Raw genomic sequence first — 17718 nt, forward strand, 5'->3', positions numbered from 1 at the left:
GATTACAAAAGATCAGTATCAGAATATTAAACCACTCCTCTGTGTGGCTAGAGGTCAAGATAACTTGTCTTCCAAGAAAAGACATCTGAAAATTTGTGTACTTTTCATAGGTGTTATAAGTTTATCCTTCTGTAGATCAACTACAGCTTATATCAGATAATAGTTGAACATGTACAGATTTCATATGATGATAAATCCCTTTAAAATAGATGCAGGTATAATTTGTTAGGTATAATGATGTCTATAAATGGCAGTGATTGCATCATAAGGTGCTTATTATTTATTTTGAATAAGGAGAATATGTATTAAAAAACACAATATGAAGCTGTTTGATGACTTTAAAAATATGAGTTGGCAGCAAAGGAAGGAATGAGTACTGCAACTGCAGAAGTGTTTCTATTGAGTGCTTAGTTTGTGCTTTGATTTTTAAGTCTTTTAACAGGAAGATGGAAATTAAATGTTACCAAAAAAACCTCATCGCACTTTTCAGCCATTATGCATTGATATTGTAGCGGGAAGCTGATGAAGACAGGTAAAGAGACCTGAATATTACTGAGGTGCAAGGTAGTAATATCATAAGACATGAAAATTAGGGACTGTTGGCATCATGCTTTAAATAATTTCCTAGGGAGCATGTGTACGTCCAACTGTATGGGGGAAAAAAAAGAACAGGCAGCAGGTTTCTGCACCTGGATTTAGAAATCCGCTGAAACTGCTGGTGCAAATTTAGTAAAGAATTAAATACCATCATAACTTGGCTTAATGATATGATTAAATGCAAACACTGCAGTGAACAGTTTGGGCTGTAAGCTTTTCAAGTTTTTAAAATACATTAAGCTACCAGTACTGAAATGTCTTCCTGCCAAATATTTAAATTCTGAACAGTGAAGATGGTTACACCCCAGGGAAATCGTACTCTTGTCTGTTAATTTTGGGATGAGTATAGATAGCAGAAATAACAACTGGACTATAAAAAAAAATTATGCTATCAAGGATTATGTATTTTTTTTTCTCCTGAAAATGGGAAGAAACATATTGGAAACTTTTACATGAATAAGAACACCAAGAGGTCAAAATGCAGCTTGCTGGCCTTTATAAAAAAAAATTTTGATGACATGCAGTACATTAAGTTGTGAATTTTAATGGCCAATTTCCATGCATTTCATCGCCTTGGCTAAGTGTTGACATCCTTCACCTTCATACTCAATTGTTACAATGATTTACTGAAAAATGATATTGAGCTATGCTCTTGACAACAGGTGAGGATTAGGGTGTTTTTTCTTACCTTTTTTGCTTAGTACATCCAGTCTAAATTGTTGTGATTGCTGGTGTGGTTTAGAGGTTTTCTCTGTGCTTTCCACTTCCTGCAAAAGCATGTTTTAATGCAAAGTTGTAGGCGTTCAGAATTTTGTAAGAGAGGATAGTTGCACCATGATGCAACTACCATAATATTTTATTATGTCTTTTCCAGTGACTTGCAGGTGTTATCCATGTGTAATATAAAACTTGGTGATAACATAGATAAAGTATTCAAATGATCCTTTAAAGTGTCACTAAGTCTCTAATAAAACTTCTTTCCTCAGAACAAAAGCCTCAAAAACAAGCTGCTGTCAGGAAACAAGCTTTGTGGTATTCGTGCAGAAGAGGTAAGGAAGGTTTCTCTCTATTTCAAAGTTAACATACCCAGAAGAATGTCATGTCAGTCTTTTGCACTGAGATTCTGCATAGATTGTATATTATGCATGCATGATCATTGCATCATAAAGGTTTGAAAAGACCTCTACAATCATCAAGTTCAACCATCAAGCCATCACCACTATGATGTTTATAAACAATTCAAACTCATTTCCGTGACTACATTATGGGCAACTCAAATATGTTAGCTAGCTGCAATCTCAAGTTTTAGACTAATAAAGTTTGGGAATGGTTATTTCACATATGTAAAGCTCTTTAAGTATACATTTTGCTCTATAATGTATGTTAAACTGATTTTATTTCCCTATTCTTCATGCCTAGAATAAGACAGGAGTCATTAAATGACTTTTTGAAATACCTCGTAGAAACACAAAAGATTTATTGTTATTGATCCTTATAACATTTCATTATTTCAAGGGAAGTATCATATTAGAAAATATCTCCTCTACAGAAACACTAGCAGAAATAGCCAATGATATAAAAAAAAAAAAAACAACCACCCTGTTTTCCCTAAGTGCCCTAGTAACTGTATTCACAGGAGCAGTCCTTTTAGCTATTTACCTTTTTGTGAGAGTGGTTATTTCTACATATGAATCTTAACTTTTTTACATGACTTAGTCATGGATTTCATCTGCAGAAATAACTTCTGTGAAGTCCATTTCATGTTGCCGGAATTGAACAGAAGCATAAAACTTCTTTGCTAAAATTATCACAGTTAAGGTGGGCCATGTTTTCTTCAAAGACTCTACTTTTGTACCTAGACAGCCAAATTTATGAGGTCCAAGCAGTGATTTCCAGTTGTACTGGCTAATTAGCCTAGATGAAGTTCTGCAACTACTGCTTCAGATATATCCTCAGCAGTTGGTAACAGTGGGTATTTTTTTTTGCTAGCTTTTCAGAATCTGTTACCTTCCTCTGTCATCACTGTTGCTTTCAAACATGCCAGAGTATTTGAGTACAAGTATAAATTCTCCCCTTGTTTACTGCTAAAAGAATTGACAATGTTCAACACAGCTTGCTGTTTACCCTTCCTATTCGAGTTTGTTTTTCCTATTTGCATTAACATCTAGAATATTAGGTAATTAACTTTTAGATATTTTCACAGATGATTTACTATTTACAACATGTCTTTTAGTCTACAGGTGAGGTCTGAAATTAAATGAAATTTATTGTTGCATGAGAACCATTGCTGTCTGAGGATTTTAGGAAACCAAACCCTCAGCTCACCAGTATTCAAGGCAGCAGATAGCGAGTGTATTTTAAAACTTAAAAAAATTTTAGACTTGATGAGTCATCCTGACAAATTTATGGATTTAAAGTGGCTTAGTGCCACTAGAATAAGCAAAAATGCTACTACAGGACTTTTTTTTTTTTTTTTTTTCCTTTTTGTCATTTTGCCAGATTTAGGTTATATAGGTCAGAGAAATGCAGTTCTTTCTTGCTCTTTAAGTTCAATACTTCCAGCATAATAACTTGTGAAATCAATACTCTTTTAATAACGAGATCAAACATCTTTCATGGATAGAATTGCCTACCAGGAAGCTCATGCTTCATTCTTCTCTCCCAAAGTGTGTGCAGACAATTTCATTCTGCTCTGAAGATTGTTTTGAAGGTGATGCCTCCAGTTATGCTTTCATGTTCTCAGAACTTGCTGTCTTAAAAATAAATATTTGAAAAGAATCCAAAATCCACTGATTGCATTATCCTCACTTTCAGTCAAAAAAGATCCAAGCCCAGCTGAAAGAACTTCGTTACGGCAAAAAAGATTTGATTTTCAAGGTGAGTCTTCTTTCAACATAGTTTTGCTAAGTTATTAGAGTTGCTGTTATGTTGAAGTCATCTGTGAGTATGATAACTGCATTTGTTGCTATATTTTTAAGGAATCATTTACTTCTGTTGATACCGAGAAGAGCTGACACCACAATAGATGAGAATAGTATCATAATGCTAATTCAGACATGCTATTTTCTGTTGGGTTTTCTTTTTCATTTGCAAACCACTCTAATAGGAAAAGTGTTTCTTATTAAATTGCTTTCTGGGTCAAAGAAGAGAAGCTTCAAAGCCTAAATTTGTATGCAGTATATTTCAAAATATATAGAAATAGTGTAAAATAGTTTATGAATATCTGTTTGCATGCTGAGATAAAGCAACATTCCAGTTCCTCACTGGAAACCAAAATATATTACCCTATTCCATAGATTCTGTGATGTATTTGATACTTTACAGGTGGATCTTGGCTGCTAATTGAGTAGTGCTTTCATTTCCTGCATAAATGGTGGGGATAAGTAGTCATCCCCCAAGTGCCTAGAGCTAGACTTATTTAAAAGATAACTGAACTCAGTGTGAGGTCCATATTTCTTCTGAAAGGCACAGGATAGAATATTAGAACCACCAGCTACAAAATGCTCCCCAGGTTAGTCAGGGTGAATTCTGCTCTGAATGCTCTTACTTGAAAAACAGTGAAAATGTTTACATTGCCTTTTGGGGAGACAATGAGCTAATTGAGTTAAAAACTCTTCAAGAAGTTTAGATAAATATAGTAAACTGGGAATAGGATTCAGAAGTTCCATCTCCTGAGAAGTTCATATGCAAATATCTAAAATATCTCTTCACTCTTCAGTTTTGTTCTGTGATAGTTTTCTGATTTGCTCATTTGTTATGTTTTCTACATGTAGTCAGAAATATGTTTGTTAGACTTCTTCCTGACTAAAGGAAATTTAATTTATGGGGCGGGGGGAATGGAACTCTGGAATTTATTTTGAAGATATTTGTGAGAACAAGAGGGTTTTTTTTTTTTGGTTTTTTTTTTAATAATCAACACTGAGAACTGTGTTTTTAATAATCAACCTTAATGAGAACCTTCTTTAACAACCTTCTTATGTTCTGTTAACTGTTGTCAGTAAGACTTCTAGTTAGAGCTTTGGGGAGTAAGTGGGAAAGGAAGAGGAAGAGCTGGGAGAAAGACGGCTCTTACACTCCAATGAATTGGTAGATTATGTCTGGTTGTAACATTGTGAGACAGTATCTTACAAAGTGGTAGTAAATACAACATGAATTCCTCATTTTTTTGCATGTATTTACTCTTACTATGTTTTCAAATTGCATTGTAGTATATTGGATTATGTGACATGTCTATACATATGTATCTTGTGTCTTTTCCTATGTATCCATACGTATGATATAATGCCATGCATCAGAAGGAGACACAACAGTTTAGGTGATGTGCTCAAGACTATATTTGTTGTCAGTGTATCTGTTGTCATTAGAATCTGAGTTCTGAACTCTTTCTCAGCATTCAGTCCCTTAAAACATGTAGAGTGGTAACACTGAAAAACTGACAGGACTGGAAATCTACTTTGTGTTATAACAAGCAAAATAAGGAAGAATTAATGTTAAATTTTCAGTCATCTTTTAGAATTTATAGTTACTTTTGCAAGTGGGAACCTGATAGTTTTAAATGAGTCCATTCTTAATTACAGTAGTTATCCTAAATCCTCGATTCAGTTAAAGTACACTTTAAGTTTAAACGATTTGCTAAATTGAAATCTACATTTGTTTTAGTCGCTCATAACCACTTGTTTCCAAATTTAGTTCTTCTCCAATCCCTGTTTTCCCATCATTTGATTATATTTTCCTTGAAGTCACATTTTTACTTAATTAGAAAGGATCTACAGATTTTTTTGTTGTTGCTCCTGAAACACAATTGTATGAATGTTTGATATGAATGTCAGATAAAGAAAAATAAATCCAGCATTGACTTTTGATATCAGTTTGTGTAAGTCTCTTGTACTCCTGAAAACTTTGTTCTTCTCAATGTACAAGATGCAAGTGGTTCACTTCAATATTTGTTTTCTGCTTTGTGATGAATTCCTAAGGATTCTGCTTAAAAGTTTCAGAAATAGGTATTTCATCTGCCATTTAATCTGTTTTTCCTTCTGTAATTTTAAGTCCTGGAGCAAAATATATAGTTAACCACTCATTTATGAGGACAACCGAACCAGTGCATCATCAACTTACTGGTGATTTGACCACTTCCCTGGGGGGGAGGCTAGGGAGGCCTTTGAACATTAACTCTTCTTCTGTAGTCTGCAGCACTATTTATCGTGTAAAACATTTGTCAGTCTGTGGCTGCTGCTACATCACTTTTTATTCCCTTTATGCCCAAAATTTCATGATTGCTATGCCTGTGTTATTGCCATCTACTCAATAGCACATGGGTAGCTGCAGTACACTGGTGATTCTGCAATGTATTATTCCTCTGAGAGAAAGATGGCCATCTCACTGCTCAGTTGTTGCAATGGTTTTCAAGGCACCAGGCTCAGCTTCATCTCCCCACTTCCCAGCTCTGCAGACCCCTCTTTGAAGTGACTAAGATAGTGTTGGGTAAGGTTATTACTGACATAGACATCATCTGGTTTCAGTTTTAATGCTGAAGGCAAAGAGACAGGGCATGCTTCTCAGATACGGATGTTCTCAGGATCAATCCAGTTGACTTTTAAGGATGGATTCAGACCATATTTCTGCCATCTGACAGACACCAAGTTTGGCTGTGCAACACTGGCCTACATTCAGAAGTTTATCTTCCTAACCAATCGTGGGCACTTAATTAAAAATACCACAGCTTTAATTCCGAAGAAAAAGCTGGGAGAGATAGGAATCAATGGCTCCAGCCTAGCTCTGTGGACACATCTGAGTACTGGGTGCTGCTCAGCACCTAGGCAGGTTTTAAAGAGGAGGGGAGCAGTGGCTAAGCAGAGGCAGACTGTGTGAGACCCGTCTGTTTCTCCTAATCTGCTCTGTTCCATCGTTTCCCTGCAAGGAGCAGAAGTTAGAAGGGCATGCAAGTTTTCTCCTGCTTTGGTCTACTAGTCTTAAAAATAAAAAATGTCTTCATATATCTCTCTTGAATGTGCCTTACTGAAATGGAAATCAGCATGTTACCATACCATTTCACATAGACTTAGGAAGTAATTTTATTTTCCTTTCTCTTCATAACTATATTTTGCAGTTATTATCCTGCATATTAAAATAATATATGTTGGGATTGGGCTTGTTTATGTTTTTTTTTCTCTAGTTCTGCTTCTCAATATTAGTTCTCACACCATTAAGGCTGCGCATTATTCTCATCTGAACGTGTTTCCTTTGGTCTGTGCCCATTTGCAATGCCCTGAAGTGGCCACAGAAGTCTAACTCAGTGTGGGTCATTTCACCCACACTGAGCAGAGTAAAAACATTTTTGTACTCTGTACCCACAGTGTTCTCTGCTTTACAAAGTCATGACACGTTCTGTGGTGATGTCATCTTGAGTCATCTATCCCTGCCATTTTATATTCTGTGTTTGTTTCAGTGATTATTCCTGTCTGTATTTAATATCTTGCACTCTTCTTTAGGGAATATCATCCTATTTTCTCCAGTTTGTCAAGATAAATATAGGAAAAAAAACATCATCTGTGACACAAAGAGGTTTGATGTCACCAGAGCATTTGATGAGTAAATGTTTACTTCATTGTTCTGTTCATGAATGATATGCAGCAAATAAAACTGTCCTCTAGAGAGGTGGCTTGATTACTCTTTCCAGTATTTTTCCAAAAATGAATGTTATGATAACAGATCTGTAAGTCATGATCTCTTTCTTCTTTTTCTCTTTCTGAACATGACCATCACATTTGTTCTTTTTCAATCTTCAGATTTTTCATCTATTTGCTGAGCATGTGAAGGATTAGGGCCCTAAAGCCTGGTACCACTACATAAAGCAGTAAAAGCAATGATGTACAAACTGAACGAAGGAGAAATCACAAAGTGAAAAGTTTTTATCAGTCTGTAATTACACAGTAGTATTAGATGAAAAAATAATCTTTTGCCTAAAACAGTACCTAAAAAATTTGGAAAGAAAGGCTTAAGTAATAGGGTGTGAAAGGGATCCTGTGAAATCTACCCCGACCTTGAGACATGACCTGAGTGATAGTATTTTGAGTCATTACTTTGAACTATGTTTTGTGCTCTTGTAGTAAAGATCTTTGAGCAAGAGAAGGAGTCATGACTACGAGTGTTGCACGATGCTCTTCTTTATCTTTAGCTCAGGAATGATTGCCTTTGGTTTTTTTATTGCTTAATATTTGTGAGTAATAGGTAAGCCATTTAGTGGTTGTACATGCAGATCAGGTTCTCTGTAAGCCTGGAAATACGGAGTGGTTTGCATTTCATGCTCTGGTTCCATATGTGTGCATCAGTTTATGGAAAGCCAGACAGTAAGATTGATGACATTCTACTTTCAAAGCATTTGCAGTACAAGGTAATTACACAATCAGTGAAGTTAAATGTTTAATAGCTTAATGAGTAATTAATGCTATTGCACAGAAGTTGTTGTGTCTGGTGATGTATGACAACTGGGATGGTGTTACTGAGGAGAGCTAAATTTTCTTGTTGAAATGTGATAATTTGTAGTTACTGTTTTCATGATTTGCTAGAATATAGGTGGATTTTTTTCAAGGACTATCTCTATTTGCCAAAAGTAATCATAATGGCAGGAAGAAAATTGGAAGTATATTCCTAAAAGCAATTGCATTGATGGCTGAGAAAGTATATTGTAGATTTTATGTCTGAAGCTGTTATCACATGAAGGTTGGTCTATTTATATATTGACTTCTGGAAATTACAGAATTCAGCTTTTGTTGTCTAGATATATTAGGATTGAGCATGAATTTTGCGACCAGGTTGTTGTTCTGTTTTGCCACTTAGATGACTGATGTGTTGGGCTGTGAAGAGCTCTATAGGATAACATGTAGAGGGAGAGGTGGAAGGTGCGAGGCTGTGGGGTCTTCCTTGAGATACTTCTGCTCTGTAGTAGTTGGACTAATACAGAGCTAGACTAAGTGCTGAAGTGCTGAAACTATGTGGTTCAGGATCTCTGTTGCTCTTGCTGCATACTGTATTTCAGTCTTTGGAGTTGCTAGTTTTTTGTTTTTTTCCAAGTGATGAGGCTTATACTTTAATTATAATGCTTCTGTTGATTATTCACTGAAGGATTTTTTTTTTTATAGTGATGTGAGTATTTCTAGTGGATGTTACCACTCTTGAACATAAAATTTTATTTTTCAGTTTATCAAACATTTGCAATTAGATCTGTCTTCTTATTGGATGTAGGACAAGACTGTAAGGCAAATCATTATTGAATTGGATTTTTTAATATTTTAATTTTCTGAGACAATAAAATTACACTTGGTAACTTGATTTTTTCAGGGGGGCCTCAAGAGGCTAGAAAGATGGGCCCGGTTGAACCTGATGAAGTTCAACACAGCAAAGTGTAAAGTTTTGCACTTGGGCCGGAGGAATCCTAGGCATCCATACAGGCTAGAAGGAGCGTTCCTTGAAAGCAGCCCTGTGGAGAAGGACCTGGGGGTCCTGATAGATGAAAAACTTAATATGAGCCAACACTGTGCTCTTGCGGCTTGGAGGGCAAATGGAATCCTGGGGTCCATCAAAAGAGGGGTGGCCAGCAGGGACAGGGAGGTGATTGTCCCCCTCTACTCTGCTCTTGTGAGGCCCCATCTGGAATACTGAGTCCAAGCGTGGAGCCCGCAATACAAAAAAGACAGGGAGCTGTTGGAGAGGGTCCAGAGGAGGGCCACTAGGATGATCAAGGGACTGGAGCACCTCCCCTATGAGGACAGGCTGAGGGAGCTGGGCTTGTTCAGCCTGGAGAAAAGAAGGCTGCGGGGTGACCTCATTGCAGCCTTTCAATACCTAAAGGGAGCCTACAGAGGGGAGGGGAATCAACTCTTTGAAAGGGTTGATATGTGTAGGACGAGGAGAAATGGTTTTAAGTTGAGGGAGGGGAGATTTAGGTTGGACATCAGAGGGAAATTCTTTACCCAGAGAGTGGCGAGGTACTGGAACAGGCTGCCAAGAGAGGTTGTGGATGCCCCGTCCTTGGAGGTGTTCAAGGCCGGGTTGGATGGGGCCCTGGGCAGCCTTGTTTAGCATTAAATTGCAGGTTGGTGGCCCTGCATGTGGCAGGGGGGGTTAGGGATTCATGATCCTTGAGGTCCCTTCCAGCCATTCTGTGATTCTGTGATTTTTGTGAAGCATATTACCTCTGTTGCATAAATACCTGGCTGATATGTTTTCTTGGTAACTGATAGATGAAAAGATTGATTATTTTTGAGATAACTGTTGAGATAGGACAGCTAGCATAAGGATATTTTGGTGTCTTCTATCATTGTAGATTAAATACTTGCTTTCATGAAGCGCAAGATTTTTTTTTTTTTAGTTTGTTTTAATTTGTTTCCTTTTGAAGTAGGGCAAAAAACACTGACTAGTTGAGTTTTGGTTGTGGTGGATTTTATTATTTTTTTTTTTTAATTATTGTTCTCCTGAGTAGCAGTATAGTGTTACTTGCAAGGCTCAGAAAAGTGTATTTAGAAAGTCTTATCTAGACTGTTGCTTTTCCTTATGAAGTTTTCACTGTTAAACATATATTTTGCTATTACATATTTTCTGTTTCAAGTGCCGTATTTTAGTTATTTGTATATATTTTTTTCAGTAACGTTAGAATTATTAAACATGTGTTAATGTTGGCTATGTGGTAGCAGACTAAGGGTCCAGGAAATGTTGAAAAAATATTTCCAATGCCATTTGCACACACAGGAAGTTTTTTGATACAACAATATATGACGTGTAAGAAAATGGAGTGTTATCCCTTTACATATTTCCTGGTAAGGATGTTAGATGATCATAGAATCACAGAATGGCTTGAGTCGAAGGGATCTGAAGGATCATCAAGCTCCAACAACCCTGCTGCAGGCAGGGCTGCCAATCTCCATATCTAATACTAGATCAGGCTGCTCAGGGCCCCATCCATTCTGTCCTTGAACACCTTCAGATGATGTATTTGTACCATCATTTACTGGTGTCTTTTATTCAACTGTTCTGTTTTTTAATAGTTTCATGCAGTTTGGGAAAACACAGGTTCATGAAATGTGAATTTTCTCAGTAATTAGTAAGTCAGGTGCATTAACTTGTTGTTGGCAAGATTTTTTTACAATGTGGTTATAAGTTTAAAAAACTGTTATGAATTTTCTAATGAATTGATAATTTTTATTAGGAAAGTTTCTGTATGTAGCCTTAAGAATGTGGATTTGCATTAGGCATTATTGCAATCTTAAGCAGCTAATCTGAGTTCCTGAGTGACAAGGCTACTCAATAGCCAGTACAAGAGTTGAATTTAACTAAATCTAGCAGTTGCAGCTTTAGATTTAACAGGCATTGAATAGCATTCAGCTGCTAATTAATTTACAGTCCTGGTCCAGCTTTCACCAAAATAAACAGAGTTTTTCTATCAGCATCACATTGAAGTGGATGAGGACATTCACACTTTCTAAAAGCTTATACATATTGTCACATAAAGCGTTAAATAAGTCCAAACTGCCTAAGGGTCAGAGAAAATAGTAGGATTGGTACACCTCATGTAAGTATATATCAGGAAAAAGAGAGGTTTAAAATTAAAAAAAAAAAAAAAAAGAATTTTTAAAAAGAGGACTATACATAAACATCCCTAGTAATGTCACTTCTGTGCGTGTATGTTTTCAGAGTTTGTTTCTGCAGGGAAATAATTACTTTTCTTTAGTTAAATCTAAAGTACTTCAATGACACCCCAGCAAACTTCCGTTTTGCTTTTATTATAATTGGATTTATGTCAAGGAAAAGCATGAGGACTGGGGAAGGTAATGTGAAATTTCTACTAATTAAACTGACAAAGGCCTTATTTCCTTTTTGGAATGAGAGATTAAAATATTGTGGCAGCAGTGAGCATCAAAAAAACATACAATCTGTGGGATTTTATAGAAATTCTATTTGTAACTGATTTTTATTCTTGTTTAAAAGTGCTTAAAATACAACTCAGTGTTCCTAAATGTCATACGTAAGGTTTACTAGTAATTAAATGGTGTAGCTACCAAAAAGTGCTATTCTTGGTTACATTTATCTTCTGAGGACAGTACGGTTGTGCAATAAACGGTACAATTCTGAAAGGCAACTCTGTGCATTTCTAGGATATTAATAATGCTTACAGAATAAACATAGAAGCTACTGTTTACTGGATAATTTATTCAATTAAGCAGTTGTTCCATCTTCCAGTTAAGTGATTTCCAATTAAAAAGTTGTCCTATTTAGACAATATAATTATAAATTAAAAATTTGTACACTAAGAATTTTATTTTTCAAACACTTAAGGTTTATTGTAAAATAAAATGCAGTTGAAAATATTGCATCTATTTCTAATGGATGTGCATTATTTGTAACCATGCTGTTTTGTCCCTCACCTGATCTGAAACTTATTGTACAGGTATTATAGTTATAAATTCCTGGACATCCAAAATCATAACACCAAACACATACAGGTGTTGTTTTTATATTGTTTTGGTATTTGTAGAATCTCACTCTGGTCTCAATTATTTGCTAGAAATACATTTTATACCACTTTGGATTTCTCTCTCTTTGAAATCACATTCGTCCTCTCCTTTTTCTTCTTTATTTTTTAATATTTATTATGCCTGGAAGTATTTAAGTATGGGCACTATGTGTAATGTAATTCACAGTGTGTAAATACATTCCTTTGATCTGGAAAAGTGCGCTTCACAGACAGTAATTGCTCATCACATTCTTTCACAGAATCACAGAATCACAGTATGGCCAGGGTTGGAAGAGCACTCAAGGATCATGAATCTCCAATCCCCCTGCCACATGCAGGGCCACAAACCTCCACGTTTAATGCTAAACCAGGCTGCCCAGGGCCCCATCCAACCTGGCCTTGAACACCTCCAGGGACGGGGCATGAAGGGGATGAAGAATCAATTTATCTCAGTTTTATCAGTAAGACCTGATGTAGCCATTGAATATTCTACAAGAATGCCCAAGAGAAAAGATATTTTTAAGTTTTCCCAGACCAAGCTTTGCAAAAATTTTTACCTCTTTATGAAAACTGGCCTTGTATTTTGCACTTGTTCCTTATGAAGGGCCTAGGCCACAATGATTGAACAGGCTCCTTCAAAATATTTTTACTTAAAATAGCAGGGAAATAATTGCAGTAAGAATTCAGGCTTCACAGCAAAAAAAAAAAAAAAAAATCAGAAAAAATTTGATCATTCTGCAGTTCAGGGATCGAGATGTAAATAGACATCACTACTTTTAAGTGAGCCTTCCAGAAAAGAAACATTTTTAATGCCAGAATTTTATTGTCACTTCATTTCCACTGTATCAATGGCGTTTTGATTCAGTAATCTGTGAAATGAAACAAAATTGAAAAATGCAGATAAAGACCATTCAGTCAGATACTGTGATATCACAAAAAAATAATAAGATTTGATAAATGATGCCCATGGGAAGAGTATTAATACATACCTTTGTCCCTTCCTCCACAAACAAAAAATATTTTGCTTAATGTGAGTAGTGTTTTCAGTCCGTGTAAGGTTACTTCATTCTTTCTAATGGCAGGCACCCATTAAATAAATGAAATACTTTCCCACAAATTTCATTTTGATATGACTGCATTTTCACCAAGAATAATGTCACCATACATTGCTGTGACAAGAAAGAAGCAGTAGCTTCTTCCCTGTAGCTCCTGGTACCTTCTTCATATCAGCTACCTAGATTTCCAGCTACCTAATAATTCATGTCTAAGAAAACCAAACACTCTGAAATTTGTATCTTCTGATGTTTCAGAGACGGTGCTGAATGGAAAAGTTGACTGACCAAGTGACAATCCATCATCCTCTATGTAATTCTAAACCATTTGTGATGCACGCCATCAGAGATGCCATGCTGGTCTCTCATCTACTATGAAAATTGTATTTTGCGTAATTTTCCTTTTAATGGAAATTGAAATTATTTAATTATTTAATTATACATACTGTTTTTCAAATGTTGTTTCTCTTTCTGTGAAATTGAAATTTGTATAACTGGGGAAAAAATATTCATAAGTACCAAGAATCAAAACGTTAATGATATGAAAAATTAAGTGTTTTCCTCTTATGTGATAAGTCAAGGCAAACTATGCAAAATCAAGTGAAATCAGTAAATTCTTCTATATTGGCTGCTGTGTTGCGTGCTGATGAGCTAAACCAGTGGTCCATTCTCTTTTGCGTGTGTGGCAGCTCAAAGAAATGTGATGCAATAGAAATTACAGAACTCATTCACAAGGGACTTCCCTGCATCTGAGCAAGAGGTTGACTTTTGTTTGAAGGCAATATGGTGTAACCATACAGGTTTCTTAGTAACAAAACCGTGGCTCTGATTAGTTCCCAGATTGAGGTCTGATCCTGTTCTAAGATGTGACTAAGTGGTTCTTCATGTAGTCAGGGAAATACGAATGGCAGGCTTTTGTCATTTGGTCAGACAGTGCAACCTATGCCTAATGCTGGCAGGCATCATCTCTTGAGATCTCTCCTCCCAAAGGACCCTGCAGGCAAATAGTATTGTGCTGTGTAAAAGGCATCAGTTGTCCCACACTGGGTGTGATGACTTCGAATCCAGAGCTCCCCAAATGATTTTTCACTATATAGCTGCATAACTCACTATTCCTGTGAATGTTCCTTTTGCATCTCGAAGAAGGTGGAGAAACAAATTTGGAGCTAACCTTTTGTGTACTAGCAGGCAGTCACATCTCATAAGGGGCTCAATGTCTATGAATGTTTGACGGTGATTTCTCTGTTCTATGCCTACATTGATTTTAATATCTTGCTTAAAATAACAAAATCGTGTGCTTAATTAGAAAAAGAAGTGAGATAAATGAACAAATTAATTAAATCTTTGAACATTATTTTTTCAGAATAATACTGTGGCACAGTTGTAAGTACATGCATGGAATTACTTTTCTTCTGGCACAGAAATTAAAAAGTAAACTTGCGTTCATACAAATGGTGCAGACTCAAGTTCATACATAAAAATACACATTTTCTTTGGGGAAAGTAGTATCCTTTTGTCTTTTGGCAATCATTTCTGAATCAAATTATGTATGTTACCCATGAAGTTTACATTTTTCCTCTCATGTGCTGTGTGAAAAATTATGGGATGAAAAGTTACAATGTAATTTTTAAAAATTTTATTAAATATTAATAAATTTTAATATATTAAAAAGCCAAGATTACATTCGCTTTTTCTTCTTTATTCCCACAGGTACAACGGCTAACAGATCTGGAACAGAAACTAGCAGCTGCAAAAGATGAATTGGAAAAGGCAGCCCTTGACAAGGTAAGAAGTGTGACATGATGCAAACGTGTTTATTAGCTGTGAATGTTTGTACATAGCTTGACAAAAACAAGTGAAAATATTGCAGAAGTTTAGGTATGTGTTTAACAGCATGCACTCGGCTTAAGTCAGTGGAAATAATCATGTTGTGTGATGTTAAATAAAGCTGCAGATTTTTTAAGAAGACGTCAACGGTTTATGGGCTGGCTTGGCCCAGTTCCGTGACCAGTGGGGTGGAGGGATCTGCGGATCCACGCCTCCAGGAAAAAAAAAGTTACAGGGGACCCCAAAATAATTAAAAACAGCGGCAACGATCTGAGGAGAAACAAACTAATTTACTAAATACAGTATCGGAATGCAAGATAACACACTATAATACAATATAATTAGAATTGAAGCTAATCAAATATAATGAGAGAGAGAGAGAGAATGTCCGAAAGGTGGATATCTCACCATAAAGCTGAGATACGCAGTCCAATTGAGCAGCAGGGAGACAGGGTCAGCACCCACGACGAAGAGCAGACGAAAAAGAACACATCAGGTGACCTTGCTAGGAGTTATATCTCCTCTCCGTGGCTGCAAAGTCTCCTTGGGAATGTAGTTCTTCTCTTCTGGGCAGGTACCCAGGACTTGAGCATAAAACCATGACAGAAGAGAAAAATCAGGTTGAAAAGGTCTCAGAGGCTTCTAAAGAACTATTACCTTTTCACTAAAGTATTTTTCTGGTTGTCAGTACCACAGTAACTGAGGATTTACCTCCAAAATTTCTTCAACTTAAACAGTAATCACAGAAGCATTATCCAAACCTGTGTGCATTGCTGGCCATGTAGTAGTTGTTTCTTGCAAGTACATTCAAGTGACCTGCTCCTCATATTAATTGGGTAATTAAGTGTGTTCACTTTGCACATGCATACACGCAGGCATGCTCTCTCACTAGTGCCAGTTGCTGTCTAGTGCAATGACAAGGGGAGAATACTTGGAAAAAAAAATCTTCTAAATGTACCGTTTCATTATAATGTGGACAGCTGTTAAGGAGAAAGCAAAAAGCATTTGACATCAGGAATTTCTAATGAGTAGTAAACCAGTCTGTAAATTAAATGGGGGCTTGCAGCATGCTCAACTGACTTCTCTGACCCTATGTTTCTTTCCTTGTAAACATTATGGAATTTTAATTTATGCTAGGTTATAATTCTTCAGGTTTTTTTCCAGAGGACTGGCATCATCTTCTGGTAAATTACCATTGAGAAAATCCATGGATGGCATCAATAGTTCTTTTGGTTTAGGGGGCATGGTGGTGATGGAATGAGTTGAAGGTTGAACTCAATAATCTTACTGGTCTTTTCCAAGGTTTATGATTCTGTGATGAGAAAGAGGCACGGAAATAGAGAATGAAAAGTGCAAAGCTCATAAGTGTGGAATTGTGAAAAAGCTCTTTAAGACACAGTGCCCATGCTTATTCTCACTGCAGAATAGTGAGATCATTTAAGTTTTCAAATACCTTTTCTGCCCTGGTCAAGAGTTTTTCTCTGGGAACTAAAAACAGTTGGAGATTAGTGCAGTGAAGACGTTGACAAAGTTAGCATGTGCAGTAGGAATGGGGTTGATGTAGAGAGAACAGTGATTTTCAGAACATGAGCTGTACTGGAAAAGATTAATTGAGTAACCGAGTCTCAAAACGTGACTATAAATTGGCATAGAACTGTATTGTACTTTTGGGAGGGTATGAAACTTCTGTTTTTAATATTTGCTTTAAGTATTGTTTGTGAAGACAGAAGATTTAATGTCTCACATTTGTGTATTCGCACTGCAGCATTTTTCTAACTCCCATGATGGGATCCTGGGAAGCCTGACATTTTTTGTTTTGCTACAGCCCCATTTGTTCTATACTGAGTCCAACTCTGTCTCATCTCAAGAGTATAAGGAGGAAAACATAAAGACATGCATATCATCTTGACAGTATTTATGACTGGCCATAGCAAAGCAAGCATTGAAGGACAGGAGAGGGGGGTGAAAGGATAAGTAATTATCTGGAGGAAATTATCTGGAGATAAATTTCTGAGGACCAACACCTCTACCTTAACTTCTTCCTGGGGTCAAGAGTCTACTTATCTCTGGAAGATTCTGGAAGAGCCCTTTTTATAAAAGCTTCCCTACAAAAGTAGTAGGGAAGTATTCCCTACTAAATGTTTGCTGATTTTTCTCAGAGCCTCTCAATTATAAGATACATTCCCTATTTGAATTTAGTGGAGGTTTATCTGGCATAAAACATAGGCTCTAACAGTACTTATTTAGCAAGTAAACTAAAACAAGATTTTGTGTACCGTATTTCATTGTTCATGATTCATATTTGTGAAATATTTTTAACATTGTATACGTAATATTTGAAAAATGTAGCATGCACTATTTTACTTATGCATGTATTTCCCATCAGCTTTAGTCATGATATGCCTCAGAGTCCTTCAAAAAAATCTTTAAAGGCCAAAATGTGTGGTTGTATTATGTGTTTATAGGTAGATTTTTAATACAAAGAACAAAAGCAAGATTTTTTTTAAGGCCAAATGCTGTTTAACTCCCCTGAGACAAGTGTGATGAAGGCAATAAATAATATTTGATTCTCCAAACGACTTGCAGTGATTGAACAAAGATTTTAAAATGGGACCTCCTCAGTGAGTAGTTATCTCACTGCTCTTATTGCCTCAACTTTGTTCAGTGTCAGACTGCTGCTTTCATGAGTACCTCTTTATTTATGAGTAAAACAGCAGTATTATGGCTCAAGCTACA

General features: G+C 36.2%; 1 protein-coding gene across 4 annotated transcripts in view; it reads left to right on the plus strand.

The window, feature by feature from the left end:
* The window catches only part of LOC125694320 (leucine zipper protein 2-like), a 140173-nt gene that overhangs the window by 99475 nt on the left and 22980 nt on the right, over window positions 1-17718 (plus strand). For all 4 annotated transcript variants that reach the window (XM_048947320.1, XM_048947321.1, XM_048947318.1 and 1 more), the window contains exons 6-8: window positions 1584-1646; window positions 3412-3474; window positions 14866-14940. In XM_048947320.1, coding sequence (XP_048803277.1) covers window positions 1584-1646; window positions 3412-3474; window positions 14866-14940 — 201 coding nt within the window. The remainder of the gene's footprint in view (window positions 1-1583; window positions 1647-3411; window positions 3475-14865; window positions 14941-17718) is intronic.

Source organism: Lagopus muta, chromosome 6 (assembly GCF_023343835.1).
Source record: "Lagopus muta isolate bLagMut1 chromosome 6, bLagMut1 primary, whole genome shotgun sequence".
Classification (NCBI taxonomy): domain Eukaryota; kingdom Metazoa; phylum Chordata; class Aves; order Galliformes; family Phasianidae; genus Lagopus; species Lagopus muta.